Source organism: Malaclemys terrapin, chromosome 7 (genome assembly GCF_027887155.1).
Source record: "Malaclemys terrapin pileata isolate rMalTer1 chromosome 7, rMalTer1.hap1, whole genome shotgun sequence".
Taxonomy (NCBI): Eukaryota; Metazoa; Chordata; order Testudines; family Emydidae; genus Malaclemys; species Malaclemys terrapin.
The window spans coordinates 59,923,523-59,937,127 of record NC_071511.1 but is presented as its reverse complement, the minus strand read 5'-3'; the positions used below and the strand labels follow the sequence as shown (position 1 = coordinate 59,937,127).

Below are 13,605 nucleotides of genomic sequence, written 5' to 3'. Positions count from 1 at the left end.
CCTAGCTAGGTGTGACTCTTTTTGTGCCTTCCCCTTTCTGTATTTGTCCCTACATGCTTGTGCTATTCTTTTATTCCCCTTTGAGCAATTTGTCCATGTTTCCACATTTTGTAGGATTCCTTTTTGATTTTGCATGTGATTAAACAGCTCCTGATGGAGCCATATTGGTCTTTTATTATTCTTCCTATCTTTCCTTTGCACAGGGATAGTTTGCCGTTTGTCTTTAATATTGTCTCCTTGAGAAACTGCCAGCTCTCCTTTATCCTTTCTTCCCCTGGGACCTTACCTACCAGTTTTCTGAGTTTTATTAAAGTCTTCTTTTTGGAGTCTGTTGTCCTTATTCTGCTGCTTTTGCTCCTTCTTTTCCTTAGAATCAATTTCACCCAAATTGCCTTCCACCTTCAGATTTGCAACCAATTCCACTGTTGGTCTGAAGCAAGTCTAAAATGGCTGCCGCGCTGGCTACTTCCTCCACTTTCTGAATAAAAAAATTGTCCCTAATAGCTTCCAAGAACTTACTGGAAAATTTGTATTTTGCTGTATAACTTTTCCAACTGATGTCTGGGAAGCTGAAGTCTCCCATTACTAACAGGTCTTGTGCTTTGGATATTGTGGTTGTTTTAGAAATGCCTCACCCACCTCCTCTTCCTGATGTAATGGTCTATAGGAGACCCTTACCATGACATCACCCCTCTTTTTTTCCCTTTTATCTTTACCCCGAGACTTTCAACTGCTCTGCCTCTCCCCTCCTGCTGGACCTCAGAACAAGTGTTAATATATTCTTGGTGTACAGTGCAACACCTCTTCACTTTTTCCCTGCCTGTCCTTCCTGAACAAGCTATACCCTTCTATGCCAATATTCCTGTCATAAGATTTATCCTCCAAGTCTCTGTGATGCCAAATAAGTCATAATTTAGCTTGTGTATGAATACTTCCAGTTCTTCCTGTGTATTCCACATACTCCTTGCATTTGTATATAGACATCTAAGATGTTGAGCAGATTCCCCCAATGATTTCCTTGTTATTGCTCCCATGACTCCAATTGTAAAAAAAATTTCTGCTCCCGCTCCCAACATCTAACCCTTTGTTAAAGTCGCCTTTTTATGCTTATCTATGGGTTTATATGCCCCCCTTTGAACCTAGTTTAAAGCCTTCCTCACAAGGTTGGCAAGTTGGTATCCAAAGATGCTCTTCCCCTTCTTAGTCAGGTGGACCCATCTCTTCCCAGCATCATATGGTCAAGGAAGCCAAAGCCCACCTGTCGACACCATCGGGACAGCCATGCATTCATCTTCAGGATGTGTGCTCCTGCCTGGGCCCTTACCCTCAACCGAGAGGATGAACGAGAACATAGCCTCACCCTCAACTCCTTCAGTCTCATCCCTAGAGCACTGTAGTCACTGCTGATCTGCTCAGGGTCGTACATGGCAGTTTCATTAGTGCCCATGTGGATAAGCAGCATGGGGCACTGGTTAGAGGGATAATGTTTCCAGCATCAGTGGATCAGAGTCTCAATAACCTTTCCATAATGTCTTGTACGTGGACTCCAGGCAGGCAGCAGACTTCCTGGGACTTCATGTCAGGTCAGGAGATGGATGTCTTCAGCCCCCTCAGATGGGAGTCACAGACCACTAGCACCCTATGCCTCCTCCTCTTGGGTCTGGTGGCCATGACCCTCTCAGCTTTGGGGGCAGGTGGCACCTTCTCTGCCTGTGGCCAGTACAACATACTGGTTCTTGACTGCGAAGGATGGGGAACCTGGATGGGGGTGGAGCACTGTCTACTGCGGCCGGCAGCCAGTCTCTTTCCTGCAGAGGCGCCTTCCCTCTCTGGTGCTGCTGTAGCAATCTGTAGTCAGCTAACTCCTCCATCCTGGACATCTCCATGTGCATCCTCATAGTCCTCATGCTCCTGGATGCAACACGGATGTACCATTTCCTCCTGCAGCTTTCTTACCTGCTTCCCGAGGGACTCCATCAACAGACACCAGGTGGTTCCTCATGCCTGGCTTTCATTGGCAGGGACATGCAGGCCGTATTCCCAGCAAGTCAAGACAAGGACCTGGATAGAAGCTTCCAGGGTCAGGAGGACACCTGGTTGGCCAGGCCACCCTTGCAGCAAAGGAAGAGCTAGCAGTGTTGTTAGCGGCACACCATTTTCCTCCTATTGTCCTTCTTCCTTGTAGAGTACCTGTAAGTTAAGGGAAGGAAAACAATAACCCTAGTTACCTGCATTCCTTCGCTGGTGAACTCCCTTTATCTCCCAGCTGCCTTCATCTCACTAACCACATGTCTATGTTGATACGTTGCATTTTAAAATATGCAATGGATAAATTACCACTTTTAATTTATTATTTCTACTAAAATCACACCCACGGTGAGAACAGAATTACACAGCACTTTACCAAAAGAGAGAAAATGTAGAACTTGGTGAACTATTGGCCAAGAATAATTTGTTCAAGGAATTTAACCCATGTTTGAATTCTCCATGCTCAGATTTTGGTGAATTTGTTCATTGTTCAGACAGATTGGATGGAAGTTTTCTGCAAAAATATTTTAGTCTCTGGGTTGATTGCAAACGATTCACTAAGACTGTTTTGACTATTTTCTATCCATACTTCACTGTTGCACAATGTGATTGGTCATCTAAGGCCTTGTCTGCACTGCACCAGTGTAACCACACTGATAGAAAAACAGAAACAAACTGCGCTGTTATAAATCCCTTTTTAGCACGATAATTGCATCTGCACTAGGGGGTTGCATGGATGTAACTAAATCTGGTTTTCAACTGTTTTAGTTAAATTGGTGCAAAACCTGAATGTAGGTGAGGCCTAAGTCAAGTGATGATGTTTCTGATGCCTGATTGGCTACCTGAAATCTTTATCCACATGAGGAACGCCTGAAAAAGTCACTTCTGGACCAAAATGTCTCACTAGCCCATATTTCATTCATCTTAGTGAGACTTTAGCTTTCCATGAATTTTCCCAGGACGCTTTCAAAACCAGTTATTCTCTTTCCATAGATGTTTATCATCACAATAATACAACTCAAAGGTGCAATAAATTTCATCTCCTTGATTACATATTCTTTTTATAATCCCAAATGATTCCTTTTAGCAAAGGCCTTTTAAAAATAATAATAATTTGCTTCTCAGTGCATTTATTGTGTTGACACCTTCCTTATATGCAACACCATGGCCAAAAAAGCTAATACAGTCATTGGATGTATAAACGGGAATCTTGAGAAGAAGTAGGGAGGTTTTATTACCTCTGTATTTGGCCCCAGTATGACCACTGGTGTTCAGTGATGGTGGCCACAATGCAAGAAGGATATTGGTAAATTGCAGAAGGTTCAGAGAAGAGCCATGAGAATGATTAAAAGATTCGGGGGGAAACCCATGCCTTATAGTGATAGCCTTTAGGAGCTCAGTCTCTTTAGATTAACAAAGAGAAGGTTCAGGGGTGACTTTGTCAGTCTATAAGTACCTACATGAACAACAAAAAGCTGATAATAAAAGGCTTTTCAGTCGAGCAGCCAGAAGTATAAAAAATCCAATGATTGGAAGTTAAAGCTAGAAAAATTCAGACTAGAAATAATATGCAATTTTTTAACAGTGTGGACAATTGGAACTCCTGGAACAATTTACCTTGGAATGTGGTGGATTCTCTATCAGAGAAAAAATTTAATTCAAGATTGTATGTTTTTCTAAAAGATCTGCTGTATTTTAAACAGGAATTTATACAGGGAAGTCCTATAGCCTGTGTTATAAGGACGTCTGTTAGATTATCATAGTGGTCCCTTCTGGCCTATGAATGTACTAATTTACATTATTTGAGTTCCATAATAACACAATAGAACATTTATTGCTTATATAATTCAAACATAAAAAAACCCATGTAGTGAAGCCAGTGAAAGTTGCTAAGGGATAATAATGCAAAACTCAAAACCAGAAAGGAACAGGAAATACAGTTTTCAGAGCGGTAGCTGTGTTAGTCTGTATCAGCAAAAACAACGAGGAGTCCTTATGGCACCTTAGAGATTAACAAATTTATTTGGGCTTAAGCTTTCATGGGCTAAAACCCACTTCATCAGGTGCAAGGAGTGGAAAATACAGTAGGCAGGTATAAATACACAGCACCTGAAAAGATGGGAGTTGCCTTACCAAGTGAGGGATCACTGCTAACAATTCAATTCAATTAAGTTGGAAGTGGCCTATTCTCAACAGTTGACAAGAAGGGGTGAATACCTAGGGAGGGAAAATCACTTTTGTAGTGCAAATGAGGCCAATGCAATCAAGGTGGCCCATTTCAAACAGTTGACAAGAAGGTGAGAGTATCAGCAGAGGGAAATTAGTTTTTGCAATGACCCATCCACTCCCAGTCTTTGTTCAGGCCTAATTTGAGATGTCCAGATTGCAAATTAATTCCAATTCTGCAGTTTCTCGTTGGAGTCTGTTTTTGAAGGTTTTTTTTTGTTGAAGAATTGCCACTTTTAAGTCTGTTATTCAGTGTCCAGGGAGATTGAAGTGTTTTCCTACTGGTTTTTGAATGTTATCAATCTTGAGGTCTGATTTGTGTCCATTTATTCTTTTGCGTAGAGATTGTCCAGTTTGGCCAATGTACATGCAGAGGGGCATTGCTGGCACATGATGGCATATATCACGTTGGTAGATGTGCAGGTGAACGAGCCCCTGATGGCATGGCAGATGTGGTTAGGTCCTATGATGGAGTCCCTTGAATAGATATGTGGACATAGTTGGCAATGGGGTTTGTTGCAGGTACTGGTTCCTGGGTTAGTGTTTTTGTTGTGTGGTGTGTAGTTGCTGGTGAGTATTTTCTTCAGGTTGGGGGCTGTCTGTAAGCGAGGACTGGCCTGTGAATTTATACCCGCTACTGTATTTTCCACTCCATGCATCTGATGAAATGGGTTTTAGCCCACAAAAGCTTATGCCCAGATACATTTTTTTAGTCTCTAAGGTGCCACAAGGACTCCTCGTTGTTTTTTTAGGGAATATAGTGTACTGTAAAGCTATATATCTACATAGATTGCCTTTTCACATATACACTCACAAACACATACTATTCATTCCCTTAGCAAATTGACCCGACTTGACTGCACTCACCAAAGATAACGTTAACTTTGCCCTGTGCTTGTTGTCAGCATTTTAAAAACATTAATTATGGTGATTAAACTGCATGATATACTCATGAGTTATGCAAGTATTAATTATACCATTGTGCAAATGAGGAAACTTAAGCACAGGACAGGGACTCTATGTCACAGCAACTAGACACCCCTGGCTAGAGCCGGAGCTGTGGGACCCTCCCACCTCGCAGGGTCCCAGAGCCCAGGCTCCAGCCTGCGCCTGAAAGTCTATACTGCAGTGAAACAGCCCGGCAGCCCAAGCCCCATGCAAGCCTGAGTTGGTTGAAACAGGCCAGCCACGGGTTTTTCATTGCATTATAGACATACCCCAAGTGTCTCATCCAGGGTCATACAGTGAGTCAGTACTGGAGCTGAGATTAGAATCCAGGAGTCCTGGCAACTAGTTGGCTAATCTAAACCCTAGTCTGCACTCTCTCACATACATTAAATTTAGCAGGGTGCCTATCAGCTATAGCAAATCTACACGCTTGTTTTTAGAGCCACCTGCTGAGCCAGAGGAAGTCAAAGTATCTCTCTCAAATGAAAACGTGAGTCTCCAAGAACAACATCTACCCCGTCAACATAGTAAGGAAATTACTTTGCATTTCTCAATCTGGCTTTGTAATGTTTCATGCCATCTCTTTCAAAGAAAAAGAAAATCTGCAAGTGCATCTGGCTGTGAATGGAAAAGATTAATTATTAGTAAGCAAAACTGCCTCCCCTGGAGTATCAGAGAACATATTTGTGCATTATCAGTTGTCCAACTGATGTTTCCGACCCTGTGACGTGCAGCTTTAAGAGTTGCTTGGGAAACTGCTATGTGGGAGGTAAAAGGACAGTAGAGGACAGGCACAGGGTTCAGTTAACAGCTCAAGAAGTGGAACTGAACAAGCAAACCGTGTAAGTGCAGAGTGAGTTTTTGGTGGTGGTCTTTTGCTTGTGAAAACAAAAATAACTTGTATTATGTCTAATAGTAGTGTGATGTCCAGTGTTACATTGTAAAACCTACCGCTAATGCAGCTTTGTAAGAACCCATCCTGCTTTCTCACAGCAAAGCACTCGGAGGAAGAAAGTGGTGGGGTTGAGCAAAGCACATCTGACTCAGCAGATTATGAGGTAAGTCATCGTTTTGTCAAGTGCCAGGCAGCCTGCCAAACAGAAGGATTGCGATACAGATTTCGGCAGTGGGATTTTCTACAGTGACACTGAATGTATTTGCTTTATCTTCTGTTCCATTGCAAGTGTAAGCATATTCTATGAGGGCCATAGCTTGTGAGGTGCAGAGCAATCACTGGCTTGAAGGTGCTGAGCCGCTCACAGGACTAGGTCCCTCTACTGCTATTTTTCTATGTGTAATATCGCTATATTACTAGCTCTGTAGTATAAAAAACCCTGATCATACACAGTGCCCTCTTGGGAGCACTCACAAGGAGTTTAGCATTTCCAGCTCCTCACAAGATCGAGCCCGAACAGAGAAAGAAAATGGCACAGACGCTAGAGATCTAACAGTACATCTCGGGGATTCTGCGGAAATGAATGTAACTAGGGCTGTGAAACACCTTTGCAGTGTGAGAGTCCCCAGAACTCCTTGGAACGTGAGATTTCTGCATGTCATTATGAGATTGTTGAACTGGTCCAGGGTGTGATAAACCTGTGGAATTTTACAAATATTTTTGGTCCAAAATGGCTTTATCTTAAAAATATAGTCTGACTTGCCAGCAGGAGAGGTGACGTATTTGAAATTTTGAATTTCCAGATTAGAAATGTGTATTCACAGGAAAATCAGTCTTCTCACTGAAATGGACAACATTTCCGTGTCTCACTGCAGATACTCATACTCATTTCTGCAAAAATATCAGGGCTGCAAAGAGGCTTGAAATTAAAATTGCCCATTTTGGGGGTGGCATTTTTATGGCGATGTATTTGCTAGTGTTATGCAGCTGGTGGTTTGCTGGAGGGGGGCTTCTGGGAGCCTCTTGTTAAAATTCAACCACCAAACTCAAGGGGAAATTGGAATGACTTCCCTGCTTCTGATGAAGCTCCCCCCCCCAATCACTGGATTCTCCTACATCATCTCAATCTCATCTCCTGCATCATCATCATCTGTATCCGGGTAGCTCATTAAAATATTTCTGAAGAGCAATTCTTTGTCTTTTGGAGTGGAACAGATTGCCACAAGTGTTAGAGAATGTGCCTCATTATCAATGTACTCTACATATTTTTCAGGAACAAAATGTAAACAATTCCAGGGCATTGCACTTGATATAAGTTTGTCTGCCAAAACCTTAACTCTGACCTCAAACTTCTGCCTGTGAAAGTAACTCATCATACTATCTACCGGTGCACAAATGCCTAACAGACATGAATAGTGGTGTTGCTGAAGCTAAGGTTTTGCATTATAGTCCAGTGGAGAGGCTGTGTATTGTGTTACTGTACATGTTGGAGGTATATGTGACTTACCCATCAGTGAAATTTGACCTGTTAAAGAAGAATCCCTGAACTAGACATTTTCTTGCTTTTAAGGGTTTATGTGGGTGGGCTTTCCCCTCAAGACACTTTAATTGTTTTTAATAAGTTTATTTTTTATGGAAATATCTATCATACCATCTCTTTGGTACGTATGTGCAGCTGCCATTTAAGTCCCTTTGTGTGTCTATGCAAGAGAAGAATTTGCCCTATAATTTATACCATCAATGAGTGAAGATTGTAAATCGCATTGTATCCTGTGGGGTTAAGAGCACATTAGGAATTTCCGGTCACGATCACTGTCAGTTCATCTGGCTCCTGACTTAGCTCCATTTTGAACAGGGCCTTTCTGTATTGCAGGACTGCATCATTAAGATTGAGCTGGAGAAAACTGCCAATGGGAGTCTGGGATTTGCGCTAGTAGGTGGCAGAAATGGCCGGGCTATCCTAATTAAAGCCATCAGCCCAGGAAGTATCGCTGATCTCGACGGGAGGCTTCAAGTGGGTGACATCTTACTAAAGGTAACGTTTGGCTTTGCTGCTTTGGTCTAGATTTGCCCTGGAAGTTTAGGGAGAGTTTGTGTTACTCTGTGCAGTCATAACCAAACAGCGAACATGATCACTGTAATCAGATCATAATTGGGGGTTCCCGTGACTTGTCACCTGCCTGGGCAAATGTCAAAAGTTTGGGAAGGCTCTCGTGAGTGTGGGGGTGCTAGCCTGGCTGCAGCTGAGTTTCCTACTCCTGGGCATAGTGCTTCCCGTAAGGGCAGGCACCAGTTACTGCAAAGGAGGTGTATCTGTGCTACTGCCTGCGTTAGGCCGCTAGTTTCTAGAAAAGGGTTGGCCTGCTTCTGTGACTCAGATCAGCTGGCCTCTCTGTAGTGGCTAGGGTTACCATACATCCGTTTTTTCCCGGACATGTCTGGCTTTTCGGCAATCAAACCCCCGTCCGGGGGGAATTGCCAAAAAGCCAAACATGTCCGGGAAAATGCCGGCCGGGCACTTCCCCTCCCGTGGCTGCTCTGCTCCTCCCCTGACTCTTCGGCTCTGTTTAAGAGCCGAGCTGCCCGAGCCCTATGGGCTTCGGGCAGCCCCCTTGCCTCCGGACCCCAGCCGCCGGCCGGGCACTTCCCCTCCCGGGCTCCGGTGGCGCAGGGTCCGGTGGCATGGGGGCTGCCCAAAGCCGGTAGTGCTCGGGCAGCTCGGCTCTTAAACAGAGCCGAAGAGTCAGGGGAGGAGCAGAGACAGCCACGGCGGCTCTGCTCCTCCCCTGACTCTTCGGCTCTGTTTAAGAGCTGAGCGCTACAGGCTTTGGGCAGCCCCCATGCCTCCGGACCCTGTGCCGCCGGAGCCCGGGAGGGGAAGTGCCCGACCAGGGGCGCAGGGTCCAGAGGCATAGGGGCTGCCCGAAGCCCAAGTGCTACCGGCTTCACGGTTTGCCGGGCAGCCTCCAGACCCTGCGCCCCCGGTTGGGCACTTCCCCTCCCGGGCTCCAGCTGTGCTGGGGAAGCGCCGGCCGGGGGCGCAGGGTCTGGGGGCTGCCCGGCAAACCGTGAAGCCGGTAGCGCTCGGGCAGCCCTTTTTGCGTGGCTGGGAGTGGGAGGAAGGAGGGGGCGGAGTTGGGGCGGGGCTGGCGGTGGGAAATGGGTGGGGCCAGGGCCCGGTGGAGGGTCCTCTTTTTTTATTTGTTAAATATGGTAACCCTAGTATTGGCTTCTGTTAATGAGTTAGCTTGAGACAGCAAAACCCCAGACTGAAATGCTGAGCAACTCTCTGCAGAGACTGCACACGCCAGCCCTTGTAATTATAATAGATAATTAAACAGCCAGGCTGACAGACACCCAGATACCAGAGTGATGGGCATGGGCAGGATTGTGGGGGAGGGGAGATATATTGCCCTTCACAACTTCCAGCCTATGAGGCAGCAGTGTTATCTGTGTCCTGTCTAACTTCTGGCTGGCCGTGGGGAGAGTGAGCGGGGGTGGGGAAGGCAGGCAGTAGAGTGAGGTGAAGAGGAAAGTCTGAAGCTGCTTTGTGGAGCAACATGTCCCTGGGCTCAGGTAGGTGGGAGGCAGCTGCACTGCTGCCTGTACAAGTCACTCTGTCCCCTGCTGGGGCTTTTCTCTGCTGAACTCAACTCCCTGCCAGCCTTGGTTTCTTCCCCTCTCCCCCCACACCCCAATCTTGGCTGAGTGACTGCAGTGCATAGGGTTACCATACATCCGGTTTTTCCCGGACATGTCCAGCTTTTTGGTAATCAAACCCCCATCTGGGGAGAATTGCCAAAAAGCCGAACATGTCCGGGAAAAATACCGCTGGCCGGGCACTTCCCCTCCCGCGGCTGCTGTGCTCCCTACCTTGACTCTTCTGCCCTTTTCGCGTGGTTGGGAGGGAGGAGGGGGAATGTGGGGCGCTCAGGGGAGGGGGCGGAGTTAGGGCGGGGACTTTGGGGAAGGGGCGGAGTTGGGGTAGGGCCAGGGGTGAGAAAGGGGTGGGGCCAGGGCCCCGTAGAGTGTGTCCTTTTTTTATTTTTTAAATATGGTAACCGTAGCAGAGCAGAAGTCTGGCCAAGCCAGGAGGGGCAGCACTGGCAGGAGCTGCGGTTTCTTCTTTGAGTGATTGTTCACGTCCATTACACATTAGGTGTACGCGCGCCGCGTGCACGGACGTCGGAAACTTTTTCCCTTAGCGGCTCCCGTCGGGCCGGCAGGGCCCCCACCTTCCCACCAGAGCGGCGCCCCGCTCCAGGGTATATATATCCCTGCCGACCCGACCCCTCCAGTTCCTTCTTACCGTCCGTGGCGGCGTTGGAACAACTCTGTCTCTCGTCTGAGAGTGTCCCTTAGTAACAGTCATTAGTGTTATCTAGCAGTTATCATTAGTTGTTGTAGAGTTGAGCAGTAGTTAACAGCTCATTAGGGTACTTAAAGTTCTTACTGTGGTTGTTTGTTCAACCCCGGCACCGGCCCTGGGCGGCGGGGCATGCCGCACGCCCAAGGCTTCAAGGCTTGTGCCACGTGTCGCAGGCCTCTGCCATTGAGCGACCCCCACGCCTCGTGTCTCCGTTGCCTGGGGGAGGCTCATCAGAAAGAGCGCTGCAAGATCTGCAAGGCCTTTAAGCCCAGAACCAAGAAAGAAAGAGACTTTCATCTTAAGCAGTTGCTCATGGAGACGGCATTACAGCCCTCCACTTCGACGGCACCGTCTGCCTCCGTGCGGAGCGCCCCGGCATCGGTGCGGGAACCAGCGCCGGCGGGTCACATGAAGCCCACGGCACCGGCCCAACGGGGTCATACACGACGCCGGTCGTCTTCGCCGGCAAAAGCTAAGGGCCAACCTAAGGCCCGAGGACGCTCCCCGCACAAGAGGGCGGCACCGGTGAAGACCTCGAGTGCCCCTAAGGCCGGTACGGCCCCGGCACAGACCCCGGTAGTGGACCCGGCGCTGAAAGGCCCGTCGAGCCCCGGGATGGGCGCGTCGAGTGAAGATGAAGGGCTGGAGGAGCTCTTGGAACAGCCCTCCACTCCGGACACGTTTGAGGCAGCTAAGGACCTCATCGCATTGTCCGTCGAGGCCCCGGCTCGCGCTGAGGACGCTCCGCCGAAGCTGCTGCATAGAGGCAAGCCGGCGATGGTGCGCCCGTCACGATCGCCATCTCGGCACCGTTTCAGGAACCGGTCCCGATCGAGCTCTGCTTCGGTGGACTCCCGGTTGCCCTCGGCGCAGGAAGCACCGCAGCAGTCGGGCTTCAACAAGCGGTCGGCACCGACTCAGCAACCTAGCACGAGTCGGCACCGCGAAATGTCGGCGGTACGTTACCCGAGGCCGACCAGCCGTAGCCGTTCCCGGTCCTGCGACCGCCGGTACCGTTCCAGGTCCAGATCGGCGAGACGCTATTCCAGATCCTGGTCGCGGAGACGCTACTCCCCAAACCCGGACCGGCACCATCCTACGGCTCCACCGTGGCCTTCCAGATCACCGTCCGTGGTCTCGGGGACTGACTCGGACCGGTACGGTGGATATGGCCATAGGTCGCAGGCCAGCAGAGACTATGGCCATTCTCAATGGGGCCAGCCAAGCCAATGGCCATTCTGGACACCCTGGGCCTACCACCAGCAAGGGCCCCCATAGAGGGCCTCGAGATCTAGGCCACCGGGGTACCGATCCCGCTCCCCACGGCACCGCCCGCCATCACATAAGGAGGCAACGGTCTCTAGACCCCCGGAGCGGGAAGGAGTGGACTCGGCACCAAGTACGGTACCGTCCCAGTCCCACACTGCGGGTCAGGCCCCAGAGGAGCAACTGGTCGATGCCGGGTTGCAGGACACTGAGGAGGGGCAGAAGGCTCCGACCTCTTCCTCCTCGCCAGATGAGGCAGTAGCGGGCACCATGGTGTCCGGCCCTCCCCCGATTGACCATCGGGCACACCAAGACCTGCTTCGCAGGGTAGCCCTTAATTTGGGCTTGCAAGCGGAGGAGACCGTAGAGCAGGAAGACCCCATGGTCGATATCCTGAGCCCAGAGGGACCCTCCAGAGTCGCTCTCCCGATCATACGGACAGTACAGTCCAACTATAAGACGGTGTGGCAGACGCCGGCCTCCAGTGCACCGACTGCAAGAGGCGTGGAGAGGAAATACTTCGCCCCATCTAGAGGGTTCGACTTCCTCTTTTTACACGCGTCCCCTTGTTCGCTAGTGGTCTCGGCGGTCAATGAGAGAGAGCGCCATGGCCAGCAAGCTCCGGCCCCCAAGGGCAAGGAAGCTAAACGACTGGACTTGTTCGGGAGCAAAGTCTATTCCTCTGGGGGCCTTCAACTGAGGATCGCCAATCAGCAGGCGATTCTGAACAGACACAATTTTAACTCTTGGGCTTCAGTCGCCAAGTTTAAGGACTCCCTCCCACCTGACGCGCATCAGGAGTTCACAGCCCTGGTGGACGAGGGGTTGGCGGTGGCCAAGACCTCATTGCAGGCCTCCCTCGACTCAGCCGATGCTGCGGCTAGAACTATCGCGTTCAGGAGTCGTAAAGAGGCGTTCGGCGTGGTTACAGGCTTCAGGTCTTCCACCAGAGGTACAAACCACACTGCAGGACCACCCGTTTGAAGGTTCGGGCTTGTTCTCCGACCAAACGGATGCCAGGCTACATAGCCTTAAGGACTCGCGTGCGACCCTTAAGTCGTTGGGTATGCACACCCCGGTAACGCAGCGTAAACCTTTTAAGCCCCAGCCACCGCAAAGGCAATACCACCCTCACCCCCGGCACGAGCCTTACCGCCGTCGAGGCAGGGATAACAGGCGGAGATGTAACAATACGCCTAACCAAGGCCAGAGTCACGGCCAGGGCAAGCCGCAGCCGGGAAATAAACCAGGCTTTTGAAGCTACGCCCGAGGACAGCGTACCACTTCATATACCGGATCCTCCTCTGGGTTTCAGGGACCGCCTGTCCCATTTCTACTGGGCCTGGTTGCGCATAACATCGGACCGTTGGGTCCTGCGCACAGTGAAGGCGGGCTATACCCTCCAGTTTTCCTCGCCCCCTCCCTGCCATCCCCCTTCCCCGTCCCTCTTCAGGGACCCTTCTCACGAGCAACTCCTCATACAGGAGGTACAGACCCTTCTCGCTGCAGGAGCGGTAGAAGAGGTCCCACCAGACCTAAGGGGAAAAGGATTCTATTCCAGATATTTCCTGATCCCCAAGGCGAAAGGGGGCCTCCGTCCTATTTTGGACCTGCGCGATCTAAACAAGTTTCTGATCAAAGCGCGCTTCCGTATGGTCTCCCTTGGAACTATTATCCCATCCCTGGATCCGGGGGATTGGTATGCTGCCCTCGATATGAAAGATGCCTATTTTCACATCGCAATCAATCCGGCCCACAGACGGTTTCTGTGCTTCGTTGTCAACCAGCGCCATTTCCAATTTACGGTCCTGCCCTTCGGCCTGGCGTCAGCACCACGAGTGTTTACGAAGTGCATGTCCGTGGTAGCAGCCTT

The 13,605-nt window shown here is 49.4% G+C and overlaps 1 protein-coding gene across 2 annotated transcripts in view; it reads left to right on the top strand.

Annotated features, from left to right (window-relative positions):
• Positions 1-13,605, top strand: part of FRMPD2 (FERM and PDZ domain containing 2) — a 132,082-nt gene that overhangs the window by 81,372 nt on the left and 37,105 nt on the right. For both annotated transcript variants that reach the window (XM_054033323.1, XM_054033321.1), the window contains 3 exons: positions 5,643-5,729; positions 6,196-6,260; positions 7,971-8,132. In XM_054033323.1, coding sequence (XP_053889298.1) covers positions 5,643-5,729; positions 6,196-6,260; positions 7,971-8,132 — 314 coding nt within the window. The remainder of the gene's footprint in view (positions 1-5,642; positions 5,730-6,195; positions 6,261-7,970; positions 8,133-13,605) is intronic.